Genomic DNA, 13,500 nt, shown 5'->3' on the forward strand with positions numbered 1-13,500 from the left:
CTGAAGATAATTCAAAAACAGTTGCAGCAGTATATTGACAGAGAACTTCCAGAAATGCAAGCTGGATTCAGAAGAGGATGTGGAACAAGGGATATTATTGCTGATGTCACATGAATTTTGACTGAAAGCAAAGAACACCAGAAAAATGTTTACTTTTCTTTTATTGACTATGCAAAAGCATTTGATTGTATGGATTATAACAAATGGATCACATTGAGAAGAATGAGAATTCCAGAACACTTGATTGTACTCATGAGGAACCTGTACATAGACCAAAGGCTATCGTTTGAACAGAACAAGGGGAAACTGCATGGTTTAAAATCAAGAAGGGAGTGTGTCAGGGTTGTGTTCTTTCACCATACTTATTCAATCTGTATGCTAAGCAGATAATCCAAGAAGTTGGAATATATGAAGAGCATGGCATCAGGATTGGAGGAAGACTCATTAACAACCTGCGATACGCAGATGACACAACTTTGCTTGCTGAAAATGAGGATGACTTGAAGCACTTACTGATGAAGATTGAAGACTACATTCTAAAGTATGGATTACAACTCAATATAAAGAAAACAAAAATCCTCACAACTGGATCAATAAGCAGCATCACAATAAATGGAGAAAAGATTGAAGTTATCAAAGACTTCATATTACTTGGTTCTACAGTCAATATCAATGGAAGCAGCAGTCAAGATAACAGATGACGTATAACATTGGGTAGATCTGCTGCAAAAGACCTCTTTCAAGCACTGAAGAGCAAAGATGTCTTCTGGAAGACTAAGGTGCTCCTGACACCTTATGAGGTATTTTCAATCACCTCATATGCATGTGAAAGCTGGACAATGAATAAGGAAGAATGAAGAAGAGTTGATGCTTTTGAGTTGTGGTGTTGGCGAAGAATGCTGAAAGTACCATGGACAACCAGAAGAATGAACAAATATGTCCTGGAATAAGTGCAGCCAGAATGGTCCTAAGAAGCAAGAATGGCCAGACTTTGCTCACCTACTTTGGTCATGTTGTGAAAAGGGACCATTCCCTGGAGAAGGATATTATGCTTGGTAAAGTGGAGGGTCAACGAAGAAGGAAAAGGCCCTCAACAGGATAGATTGACAAAGTGGCTGCAAAAAAAAGGCTCAGGTATAGCAAGGATTGTGGGGCTGGTATAGGACTGGGCAATGTTTCGTTGTGCTATACACAGGGTCGCTATGAGTCAGAGATGACTCGAGCACCTAACAACAACAACACTTCCCTAAGAAACCCCATAATCATGAGTATTGTCTGTGAGTTCTGTGTGGTCACTGCAAAGAATTATTGTACCAAGCTGAGAATTAGTGAGTGCCGTCGGAGGGACAGTCAGTATCAGAATTGGTGAGAAGTTTGGAGGGTGGCGGCATGTCTGGCCTCATAGGAATAAGTATTGTGCTGCTGATGGTGATTCTGTCTCCCCCTCTTGCAGTTGGAGGAAGTCATAAAATGCCATCTCCATGTCCTTTTTTCAAGAGGTAATACCTACTTATACTCCCATCATTAATGTAAGAGAGGTTCAGTTGCTCCACATCATTCCCAACTTGGAACTGTCAAGTCTATTTTAATTTTAGTTATTCTAGTAGACAGATGTGTGATAAAATCTCCCCATAGTTCTCATTTATGTTTTCCTGATATTAATGATGTTGAGCACCTTTCATTTGTTTATTGCTATTTGGATGACATATTAACATATGTGCTCATGTCTTTTGCCTGCCTTTAAATTAGTTTGTCTAAAGAAACTTTTACATATACAATACTGTGTTATCAGTGATGTGATAGTTGGAGCTGTGTGTCAACTTGTCTGGACCACAATTCTCTGTGATTTAAGCTGTTGTGATGTGGTTATTCCCATGATAGGATCAGATGATTATGTTTTGAGCAGGCAATCTGTTGAAAGGGAGTTTCCCTAGGGGTGTGGCCTGCTTCCAGTGTATCTATGGACATTCCAGGAGAAGAGACATTCTTCTGTGGATTGGGATTCTGTTGTGCTGCCTACAACTGTCCGTAAATGAACAATCCACCATTCGGCCTGGAGATCTTGGATTTGTCATTTGTTGGAGTCAACAGCCAGTGTACTGCCTGCCAGACTTGAGCTCCTCAGCCCCTGCAGCTGCAAGAGTCAGGAAAAGCCTCCAGCTTGATGTGGAAAAGACTCCAGCTTGACATTTGATCCAGGAACTTTGGACTTGTCAGCTTCTATAAGTGTGTGAGCCATGTTTCTAAGATAAATTTCTCTATCTATACATATAGATATAAGCTTTACTGGTTTTGTTTCTCTAGAGAACCCAGTCTAACACAAGTGATAACAAACATTAATCTCTGTGTAAATAGATGGGTAGACAGGTTGAATGATTAGGTATGTCAAGGCAAAAGGGAATATACCCATGACTATATATAAGGATCTCTGGTGGCATAGTGCCTAAGGCATCTGACTGCTAAGCAGAAGGTCGGCAGTTCAAACCCACCAGCCATCAGCGGAAGGAAGATGGGCAATCTTATTCCATAAAGATTTACAGCCTTGGAAACCCAATGAGTTTCCGCTGAGTCAGAATCAACTTGATGGCAGTGAGTTTGGTTGGTATATATAAGGTTGGCAGACAATATTTCTATATACATATTTATATGTGCTGTAAGAATGTCCACATAACAGAACTAACAGGGGGCAAACTTATGATAACTTCTTAGGTACAGTCAACCACCCTGATGGAGTGAGCTGCTGTACCTGTGGACTTGCGACCATGGTCGCAAGGGACATCAAGCTCCACTGGCATAACATACTGGACAAAAACACTGTTGTACATCCTACATTGGTGAGTAGTGACTGGGGTCTTAAAAGCTTGCAAGTAGCCATCTGGATACAACAATGGGTCTCTCCTCTTCCAAAGCAAAGAAAAATGAAGAAAACCACAGACACTTGGTGTATTGGTTACCTAGTGCTTCTCTGATAGAAGATACCACAAATGGGATGCTTGAACCAACAGGAGGTTATTCTCTTACAGTTTGGAGGCTTTAAGTCCAAGTTCAAAGTGCCAGGCTCTAGGGACTGGGTAAAAGGCCCTCATCCTTGGGCTTCAGCTCTGCCTTTTGCTCCTGGCCCACTGAAGCTAAGGCTTTTCTTTATTCAGGCAGCTACTGGCTGCTGAGGATAACAAGAGCAAGGTCAACAAATAAAATGGCACAGTTCCGATGTTACCAAAGCACACGGCAGGCCATTAATTCAAGTCCATTGAAAGTCCCAAGGTCGGCAGAGCATGGGAGGCTGCTGAGCAATGACATGTCTACATGCAGGGTTCAAGTGTGCCGTAAGCTAGAGACCATTCCCAAAGCTGTTTCTTACATATGGGAAGCAGACCACATCCCTAAAGCAGCTACTCAGCTGCTTGTGGTATGTCCCACCATGGAGTTGATTGCCAGTCTCATCATGGGGAATAACAACCACCAGCTGCCCAGACACTCAATCAGACCCAGCCAAGTTGACACACAAACTTAACCACCACAGAGATGTTGGTTTAAAGTGTCAATTTTGGCTCTTTCTTCTTTTTGATGTGTGCATTTATTGCTATAAATTGGCCTGTAATCACTGCTTTTCCTGTGTCCCAAAGATTTTGGTATGTTGTGTTTTCATTCTGGTTTGATTCAAGGAATTTTTTAATTTCATTTTTTATTTCTTCTTTACCCAGTTGTTCTTAAGGAGGGTGTTGTTCAGTTTCCATGTTTGCTCTTTTGCTGTTTATCTTCCTATTGTTAATTTCTAATTTGATAGCATTGTGATCTGAGAAGATACTTTGCAGTATTTCTATGTTTTTAAATTTATTAAGGCTTCCTTTATGCCCTAATTATGGTCTATCATGGAGGATGTTTCATGTGCACTGGAAAAGAATGTATATTGTGCTGTTGTTGGGTGAAGTGCTCTGTAGCTGTCTATAAGGTCAAGTTGGTGGATTGTATTATTTAGCTCTTCTGCATCTTTGTTGAGTTTCTTTCCAGTTCTATCTGTGATTAAAAGTGCTGTCTTAAAGTCTCCTACTATGACTGTGGAGTCATGTATTTGTCTTTTTATGTCTGAAAGTCAACTGTATCAGAAATTAATATTGCCAATCCTGCTCTTCTATGGTTGCCATCTGCTTGATTTATCTTTTTCCAACCTTTGATTTTTAATCTGCTTTTGTCTTTGTCTCTAAGGTGTGTCTCTTGTAGACAGCATATTGATGGGTTATGTATTCTTATCCAGTCTGCAACTCTCCGTCTCTTGAGTGGCGCATTTAATCCATTGACATTCACTGCAATTATCGACAAGTATGAATTGGTTGCTGTTATTTTGTTATGTGTTTTTTTGTGGTGTTCTTGGTTTCTTTGTTCCACATAATTTTCTGTGCTGAGCTCATTATGTTTATGAATCATGTTACCATTTCCTTTGTTGCTACTGTTTTACTATTTGCTAAATATTTGTGCTTATCCTCTTTTTTATTGTGATGTGAAGGTTTATCATTTTTCTTGAGGTTACCCTGTGATTTATAATTTTCTCCCTGAATTTAGAATAGTCCCTTCCATCTTGCAACAATCTTTACTTCCTCACCATTTAGAAGGTCTGTAACTACACTATTTTTTCCCTCTATTTGGGCTGTAGTTGTCATCATTTGCCAATTGATGTCTTTGGCTCCCTTTACAGTCTTGTAAGCTTATTTTACTTTTGATATTTCCAAAGCTGTGTTGGTTTCTGGATTATGTCATCTTGTGTATTAATGGTCAGTTGTTGTTTGCTATTATTTGTTCTCTGTTCAAAGCACTCCCTTTAGTATCTCTTGTAAGGTTGGTCTAGTTTTAACAAATTCCTTTAATCTCTGCTTATCTGGAAATCTCCTAATTTCACCATCATATTTGATATTTGTTTTGTTTGAATTACTGCCTCTTGGTCTATGTACAAGTTCCACATGAGCACAACTAAGTGTTCTGGAATCCGCATTCTTCACAATGTTATCTATAATTTGTTAGATCTACACAATCACCTTTGCATAGTCAATTAAACACAAGTAAACATCTTTCTGGTATTCTCTACTTTCAGCCACGATCCATCTGATATCAGCAATGATATCTCTTATTCCACATCTTCTTCTGAATCTAGCTTGAATTTCTAGCAGTACTTTGTCAATGCAACCATTTTAATTATATTCAATAAAACTTTGCTTGTGTGTGATATTACCCATATTGTTTGATAATTTCCACATTCTGTTGGATGACTTTCCTTTGGATGAGCAAAAATGTGGGTCTCTTCTGGTCAGATAGCCAAATATTTAAGACATAGATGAGTGAGTGCTTCCAGGCTTGCATCCGTTTGTTGAAACACCTCAACTGATATTCCATCAATTCCTGGAGCCTTGTTTTTCACCAACAGGAAAGTTAACATTTTGTCTGTCCTTTTACCAATTATAAACAGCTTGGAATCCAAGTTTGAAATTAAAAGTTTATGTATATATGCATAATAGAAGTATATCAAAATGATAACACTGAATGAAATTAATATTATTTTTCTTCTATATGCTTTTCTGAACTTTCCAGGGATAGCAACATGGAGAGATGAATATGGGAAAGACCAAGGAGAAGGTTGAGGGAGGTGGATCTTAAGAGAGATCACCCATCCTTTCTTCTTCAGCCCATTCATTAAGACTTAGAGATACAAAGAAGCATATATTTGGCCTACTCTCTTATTTATAATGCTTAAACCCTAAATCTAAAGTTATACAATCATACTCTTTCTGGAATAAAGCACTTAGTTGAATAAAGGCAATATGTAACTCTAAAATAAAATATGATTACTCAATGCTACACCCAGGATCTTACATAAAGCTAAAGGTGCATAGTCCAGCACTCAAAAAACTGGCAGACAGAAAGACAAAGCAATTTGCCACTGGTCAGGAACCTGATCCTGAAGGTCAATTTATATTGGAATAATTATTTTAATGACTCAACCACCCACAAACAAATGAGCTCTGGAAAACACATTTAAAAGCAATTATACTTGAGGTGCATTTAGGTTTTTTAATACCTATAGATTCTCAAATTTTTTTTTTTTTAAAACTTCTTTCACTGTGAGCTTCCCAGGATATAAATATAGAAATGGGGGAGGGGTGGCAAAAGGTAACTGAAATAATTTTTCCTATGAATACAGGTGTTCTTCTCATAGGAAAAAGTCTCTCAGATACATTCATTTCAGTGGAATTCCTCGCAGATCATTCCAAATTATCCAAGTCAGAGTTTAACAAAACCAAGGACATTTAGTACTGATATAAAAACTCAATACACATCTGCTTACATGAATGAATTCCACCTTTGAATTCCCCTTATAGCAGTACTTTGAGTGGCAGGCAATCAATATTAGTTAGCTAGATGATCGCTGGATGGAGAGATGACTAAAATGAACGAACAAAGGTTTGCCGACTTAATTAGAACTAGGTCACAGACACCGCAAGAATCTGGGTTACTTTTGAAGGGAGGTGAGAGACGGCGACCCCACGGGGAGGATGAAAGTCGGAGAGGCTGGGAAAAGGGGCACGGAAGCCGGGGCCGGCGAGCCGGGCAGCTCACCTTCACGCGCTCGTAGTAGCTCCCGGTTCGTAGTAGCGAGATGCCTTTGAACTCAGATTCGTAGCTCTGCAGTCTCCGCAGCAGGTGGTGTACGACCCGGTTCACGACCTCCGCTGCCGGGCTGATCTCCTGAGGGCTCAACTTCAACTTCTCCAGCACTGCCCGGGGCTTCCAGTCACTGGGCACTGATTCTCTCCTGCCAAGGCTCGGCAACTGCTCAGGCCCTGGTGCGGACCTCAGCTTCCGACTGGACCCTGAGCTCCCTCGGCGGCGAGATCCCGCTCTGGAAAAGTGTGGCTCCGAGAAGGCAGAAGGGACCGGCCCCTCCGCCGAGACTGTAGTAGCCTCCTGCCCCTCCAACGGGACGGCGCCGGAGGGCTGCGAGCCCCAGGAAAGGAAGGGCGCCTTCTTAGCGCGGGCCCCTAGCTCGCGGACCTGCCGCCTCTCTTGGGTGCCCGGGAAGCTCTTCTCCCGCTGGGACTCCGACTTCCCAGCGGGAGCGCAGCCTCCCCTGCAGGACTGGGCAGCCCTGGAGGCACGCGGAAATTCCTCTGGTTGGGCGAGGGCGTCCCTCGTACTCAGAGCCAAGCCTTTGGGGGCCGCGGCACCGGCCCTCCTAGATGTCCGCGTCGCTTTCCCCCGCCGGGAGTCCATGCCATGGGCTATCTAGTCCTCGAAAAGAGAACTGACTTCGGAAAAAGGAGAAGACACCAGCAACCCCGGCAGGAAATGAAACTTAAAAACCTGGCGGGAACAGAGCCGAGCAATGTTTGCTGCCTGAAACCACCCGCCTGATTGATGGGAACTCTAGGACCGGAGGTGACAGGGAGCCACTCCCCAGCTGCCAAGGGGCGGGCCTACTACCCTCAAGAGCGGGTATTTTGCAGTCCTCCAGTAAAAGCGGTGCCACTGGTTTGGGAACGGTACCTAACACAAGAAGTGGAAAACAGAGCACTCACTGTATGGGTTCTCAAGGGCTTTGGTTACCAAATGCATTTGCTAGAGCATCTCCTGAACGAATTCTGGAAAACTACATAGTTTCTCCCATTGGAAGTAGACAAGTAACTTTTTCTAGGTTCTTGAGGTCTATTCATAAATAAAGATCCTTTTCCTACTGGAGTTTACATTCTGGTAAGCTGGAGGGACATCGCCTGGAGAAATAGACAATAAACGTATTACATATACATAAGTAAATTATTTAGTGTGGCAGAGGATGCTACCAAAATGAAAACTCACTGCCATGGAGTAGACTCCCACTCATAGCAAGGCCCATTGGGTTTCCAAAGCTGTAAATCTTTACAAAAGTAGATTGCCCCATCTTCCTCCCTCAGAGCAGCTGCAGGGTTTAAACCGATGACCTAGTTAGTAGCCAAATACCATAGTCACTGAGCCACCAGAGCACTATTCAAAAAGGAAAAAATAGTGCAAAGGGAATCAGGAATGAGATGTGTGCAGTACTAGAATACTGAGAAAGTTACAGTTGAGCAAATATTTAAAGGCATGTTCCAAGGAGTATTCCTGGCAAAAGGAAAAGTTAATACAATGGACCTAAGGTGGGATCGTGCCTAGTTCAAACAACAGCAAGTGTGGCTGGAGCATGTTAAGTTTAATATGTGTCATTGCACTGCCTCTCAACTCCTAATGTACCCTTCAATATATGCTCTATGATAAACAAAAGAATTCCTTTCAGCATTTCTCCTTTAAAATAAGCAAGAGGTTAAGCTTTCTCAGTAGAAATTGCCAGAGGGATATTGCAAGAGGAAGAAGATTCATGAAATTTCCAATTGTGTGTGTCTAGGCAAAAAGTATGGATGAGGAAGAAAGAGGTTAGCATTGTGGGTATGAGAACATCTGGTGGAGCTTGCTTTGGTTACAGGCCCAAAAAGTGACCCCTCTGTACCTGTGCAGTCTTGGTCTGGCCATAACCTGTCCACACTCCCCTCAGCAGAGATACTAAACTGCATAGCATATACACAGCAGCCTGTGGTCCAGAAGGTCACATTGCCCTTGCAGGTCACCAAGCGCTCTCTGAAAGCCTCTGCATCCACTAGTTCCCAGATACTCTTGCTCCCCATCCTTCACTATGGACATTTGCCTGTTGTTTGTCTAGCAACTCCAGACAAGCTTCAGTCTGGCTAAACCATCAAACTTCTTTTTGTTTTCTGATGTCCAAACTACAACTTTCTCCTGTGAAGTCTGACCCCCTTCCATGTTTGTCCTTCCTTGGGTACTCTTCTTCAGCCCTAAGGTGCCATACAGTTTCCTTACATCTTGTAGTTACTATTTTATTGTAGCTAATAATTATATAACTTTCCCTATTTAACCTATTGTGTAAGGAGCTCTGGTGGCATAGTGCCTAAGGCATTTGACTGCTAACCAGAAGATTGGTGGTTCAAATCCACCAATCACTCCATGGAAGGAAGACTGGGCAATCTACTTCTGTAAAGATTTACCACCCCAGAAACCCAAAGGGGGTCACTGTGAGTCAGAATCGACTCAATGGCAGTGAGTTTGCCTTTTTTTTTTTGGAACCTATTGTGTGATTTAAATCTGCTGATTGAACCCAGATTGCTACATAACTGGTAACAAGAATGGTTCCAGAACATGGGCTCCTAAAGAGGAATTTTGGGATTGGTTGGGTTTTGCCCTTGGACTTGAGCACAGTTCTCAAGGAGGAAGAACAAGCAAAGTACACTGAGAAGGAACAGCCAGAAATACAAGAGGAAAACTGGGTAGTTTGATGTTTGAAAGATAAGCAAAGAAAGTATATCAAGACACAGGTGTGAAACAAAAAAGCATTAACATATAAAATGTCCATGTTCTTGCCTATCTTTAATTTTTCCTTTTACCTTGAATGACATTTTTCTCTTCTGAAGCATCAGATCCCATTAAGTTTGTGGGGAGATTGGAGGAATGAGGGTAGAGGAAGGAGGAAAAATAATTTAAAAGGATCACTCCTTTTCTGATCCCTGCATTTACAGCTCACCTTCAACAGCTTTTATTATAGCACTTATTATATTATCTCATAAGTAGTATGCATGCCAGTCACTAGTCTATGAACCCTTATCAGGACAAGAACCGAGTTTATTCATTTTTATAAGTTCAGTCTTTCTTCAAAATGGTAGTGAAATTTATTATTTTACAATTGACTTCTTTTCCCATGTGTTGCATATACAATGCTTGAAATGCCCATGAAACTATATGCCACTCGAAGGAGAGATTTGGTTTTCTACTTTTCTCATTACTTAATAACACCCAGAAAACGAAACCTGACTAATAGCGAGCCAAACAAAAGACAGGCCTCTGAGCTGAAGATTGACACCAGGTAGATACACTCCTTGGAGGGATCAATTATGGGAGAATAGAAGAGCTGTGCATGCAAAGGGAGACAGCTCCACAGCTCCGGGGCAGGAGTGCATGGGAGGGAAGAGGTGGCTATGGGGAAGAAGTGGGAGGAAAGCTGTTACACTGTGGGAGATTGCAGTCAATGTCACGAGACAAAGTGTATGTGAAGTGCTGTATAGAAGATAAATTTGCTCTGTAAACTTTCACCAAAATAACAATAAAATTTAAAAATAAAAAAAAAAGACTGGAGGGTGGCAGCATGTCTGGCCTCATAGGAAGGAATAAGTTGTGGGCTGCAGATGGTGATTCTGTCTCTTTCTTACAAAGTGAGAAGTGGTCAGAAGATGCCCCCCCACATCCTTTTTTTTTTTTTTTTTTGTGATTTGGGTGAAACTTTACAGAGAAAATTCACTTTCCATATAGCAGTTCACATAAACTTTGTCTCATGACATTGACTACAATTTACCCCAGTGCAACAGCTCCCCTCCCACTTCCTCCCGATAGTTACCTCTTCCCTGTGTCCATTCCTTCATGCACTCCTGCCTCCTGAGCTGTCTCCCTGTGCAGAAACAGCCAACAGCCCTTCTTTCTCCAATGATTATTCTCTCCAAGGAGTGTATCTACCTCAGGTAAATGTTCAACTCATATGCCTGTCTTTTGTTTGGCAGGAAGCCACAGGTGTAGGTTCAATTCCAGACCTGAAGGGCAGCTAGGGACCGTAGTCTTAGTGGTTCCGTCAGGCTCTATCAGACCAGCAAACCTGGTCCCTTTTTTTTTTTTTCCCCAATGATTTTGAGTTATGTTCCACATTGTTCTCCCACTCTATCTAGGATCTCCTACATAGATCCCCCTCTGAGTGGTTGACAGTGGTAGCAAGGCACTGTCTAGTTCTTCTGGTCTTATACTCATATAGGCTGTAGATTGCATGGTGTACTAGTTGCCTGGACTAATCATTTCCATGGATCTTTGGTTTTCTTTATTCTTCTTTGCTGTGGACAAGGAGAGACCCGTCATTGCATCTAGATAGCTGCTTGCAAGCTTTTAAGATCCCAGTCACTACTCACCAAAGTAGGATGTGGAACAATGTTTTATGTAGTATGTTATGCTAATTGAGCTTGATGTCCCCTGCAACTATGGTCCTGAGCCCACAGGTTTAACTACTCACTCCTTCTGGGTAGCTGGCTGTGGCCAAGAAGTGACTACAAACTTGTCCCTTGTCAGCTCCAGTATACACCTGGGAGTTCTTACAGAACATACAAATACACTTGTGGAACCATTGTCTGCCAACCCTATACATGGTCTTGGGTACACTCCCTGCTGCATGTTGTTGTTGTTGTAATGTGCCATCAAGTCAGACCCGACTCATAGCAACCCCTCCTTGGGTTTCCAAGGCAGTATCACTATGGAAGTAGATTGCTCCATCTTCCTTTTGAGGAGTGGCTGGTGGGTTTGAACCACCAGCCTCTGGTTAGTAGTTAAGTGCCTTAGGCACTATGCTACCAGAGCTCCCCCCGCTGCATAGACATACATAATAGTTCAGCCTGTCCACCCATCTATCCACCTGTATACTCATGTTTGCCTTCACTGACAACGCAGTACTGTATGTGCAAAAGAGTTCATCTTTGTTGTCTGCACCTCCCATGTACCTCTCTATGTCTTCCTCTTAGCCTCAATGCCACCATGTTGATCACTCACATTTGGTACATTGCCCTTCTCTTCACCCAAATCAATACTTAATCTCTATTTATTTAACAGTGTTCCCTACCCTACCCCCCCCCCACTGGTAACCAACAAAGAAAATTTCCTTCCATATATAAACCTTTCCTTGACTTCTACAACAACGGACTACTGCAATATTTATCCTTCTGTGATTGACTTATTTCACTCAGCATAACGTTCTCCAAGTTCTTCCATGTTATGTGGTGTTTTGCAGATTCTATGTTATTCTTTAGGGTTGCATTGTACTCCTTTGTGTGTATGTACCACAGTTTGGTTATCCATTCCTCAGTTGACAGACACCTAGGTTGTTTCCATCTTTTTGCTATTGTAAATAGTGCTGCGATGAACATGGGTATGCATATGTCTGTTCTTGTCATGGCTCTCACTTCTTTAGGATATGTACCTAGTAATGGAATGGCTGGGTCAAATTGTATTTATAATTTCAACTTTTTAAGGAATCACTATACTGCTTTCCACAGTGGTTGTACCATTTTACAGTCCCACCAGTGGTGTATGAGAGTCCCAATTTCTCCACATCCTCACCTGCATTTGTTATTTTCTGCCTTGTTGAACTTTGCTACTTGTGCTGGGCCAGACAGTACCTCATTGTTGTTTTGATTTGCATCTCTCTAATGACTAATGACAGTGAGCATTTCTTCATATGGTGGTTGGCCACCTGAATATCCTCTTTGGTGAAGTGTCTATTCATGTCTTCTGGCCATTTTTTAATTGAATTATTTGTCTTTTTGTTATTGAGGTGTTGGAGTTTTCTATAAATTCTAGAGATAAGTCCCTTGTCACATATATCATTGCCAAATATTTTGTTCCCAATTTGTTGGTTCTCTTTTGACTCTTTTGGAGGTCTTTGGAAGCACATGAAAATTTAATTTTTAGACTTCCAGTAAGATGGAGGAATAAACAGACAAGCAACACAGACCCTCTTCAACAAAGAAAAGAAAACCAATTGACAGAGATACAAAGGATATTCCTGGAGCCCTGAACTTTGAAAGGAACTATACAGAAGTGGATTAGGCACAACTAGTGGAAAAACCTGAACATAAACAGTGAGTACAGAGATGGTCAGAGCAGCAGACTGTCAGCTCCTCTAATGGGACCAACAGCCTGAATAGTTTCAAGTGGTGTTGGGACCTGAGAATTGACCTAAAAAAAATCAGCCCTGGTCACCAAGGGCTGCAGGGATGACTGCTCTGGTGGCCTATGACTAGGAAGGGAAACAGCAAGACGGGAGACAACCTGAGCTGTTGACTTTCTGCTGTCTGGGGAGGCGCAGCCATTTTGATTGTTTACAAGTGGTGGCCATTTTGGATATTTAAAGTGACTGAGGGCACAGTAATTTTGAATCTTTACAAGTGGCAACCATTTTGGATTTTAAAGTGATAGCATCCTCATTCAGATTCTAGGGACTTAGGAATAGGCTCTATTTGCCAAGGGTGGCAGGGACATATGACAGGCTGACAACAGGAAAGGAGACAGGTGGTGAGTGTATAAGTGTTGCCACTAGCAAATAGAGGAGCACAGCACAGTATACAGCTTGCATAGACAACATACAAAGAAAAGTAAAATCGTGGGAAAGTCACTCCAACATACAATCACCAATTAAATATAAACACAAAAACGTCACAATGCCTCAGAGACAACAGAGCATCACAGTCTGCACAAAGAAGCAAGATAAAGCAGGAGAAACAAGGGACCATCATAGAGACCCAAAACACATCCCTGAGGAAGAGGCAGCATTGGAACTCCCTGATAAGGAATTCAAAAGAATTATATTTAGGTATTTTCAAAGGATTGAAAGACAAATCAAGGAAA

General features: G+C 41.8%; 1 protein-coding gene across 1 annotated transcript in view; it reads right to left on the reverse strand.

Moving 5' to 3' along the window:
• CGAS (cyclic GMP-AMP synthase) overlaps positions 1-7,260 on the reverse strand; it is a 44,056-nt gene extending 36,796 nt beyond the window's left edge. Inside the window, exon 1 of the mRNA XM_007945216.1 lies at positions 6,607-7,260. Within this exon, the coding sequence (XP_007943407.1) occupies positions 6,607-7,260 (654 nt within the window). The remainder of the gene's footprint in view (positions 1-6,606) is intronic.
• Positions 7,261-13,500: the final 6,240 nt, after the last annotated feature.

Source organism: Orycteropus afer, unplaced genomic scaffold (assembly GCF_000298275.1).
Source record: "Orycteropus afer afer isolate SDZICR_OR568_19922 unplaced genomic scaffold, OryAfe1.0 scaffold00133, whole genome shotgun sequence".
Lineage (NCBI taxonomy): Eukaryota > Metazoa > Chordata > Mammalia > Tubulidentata > Orycteropodidae > Orycteropus > Orycteropus afer.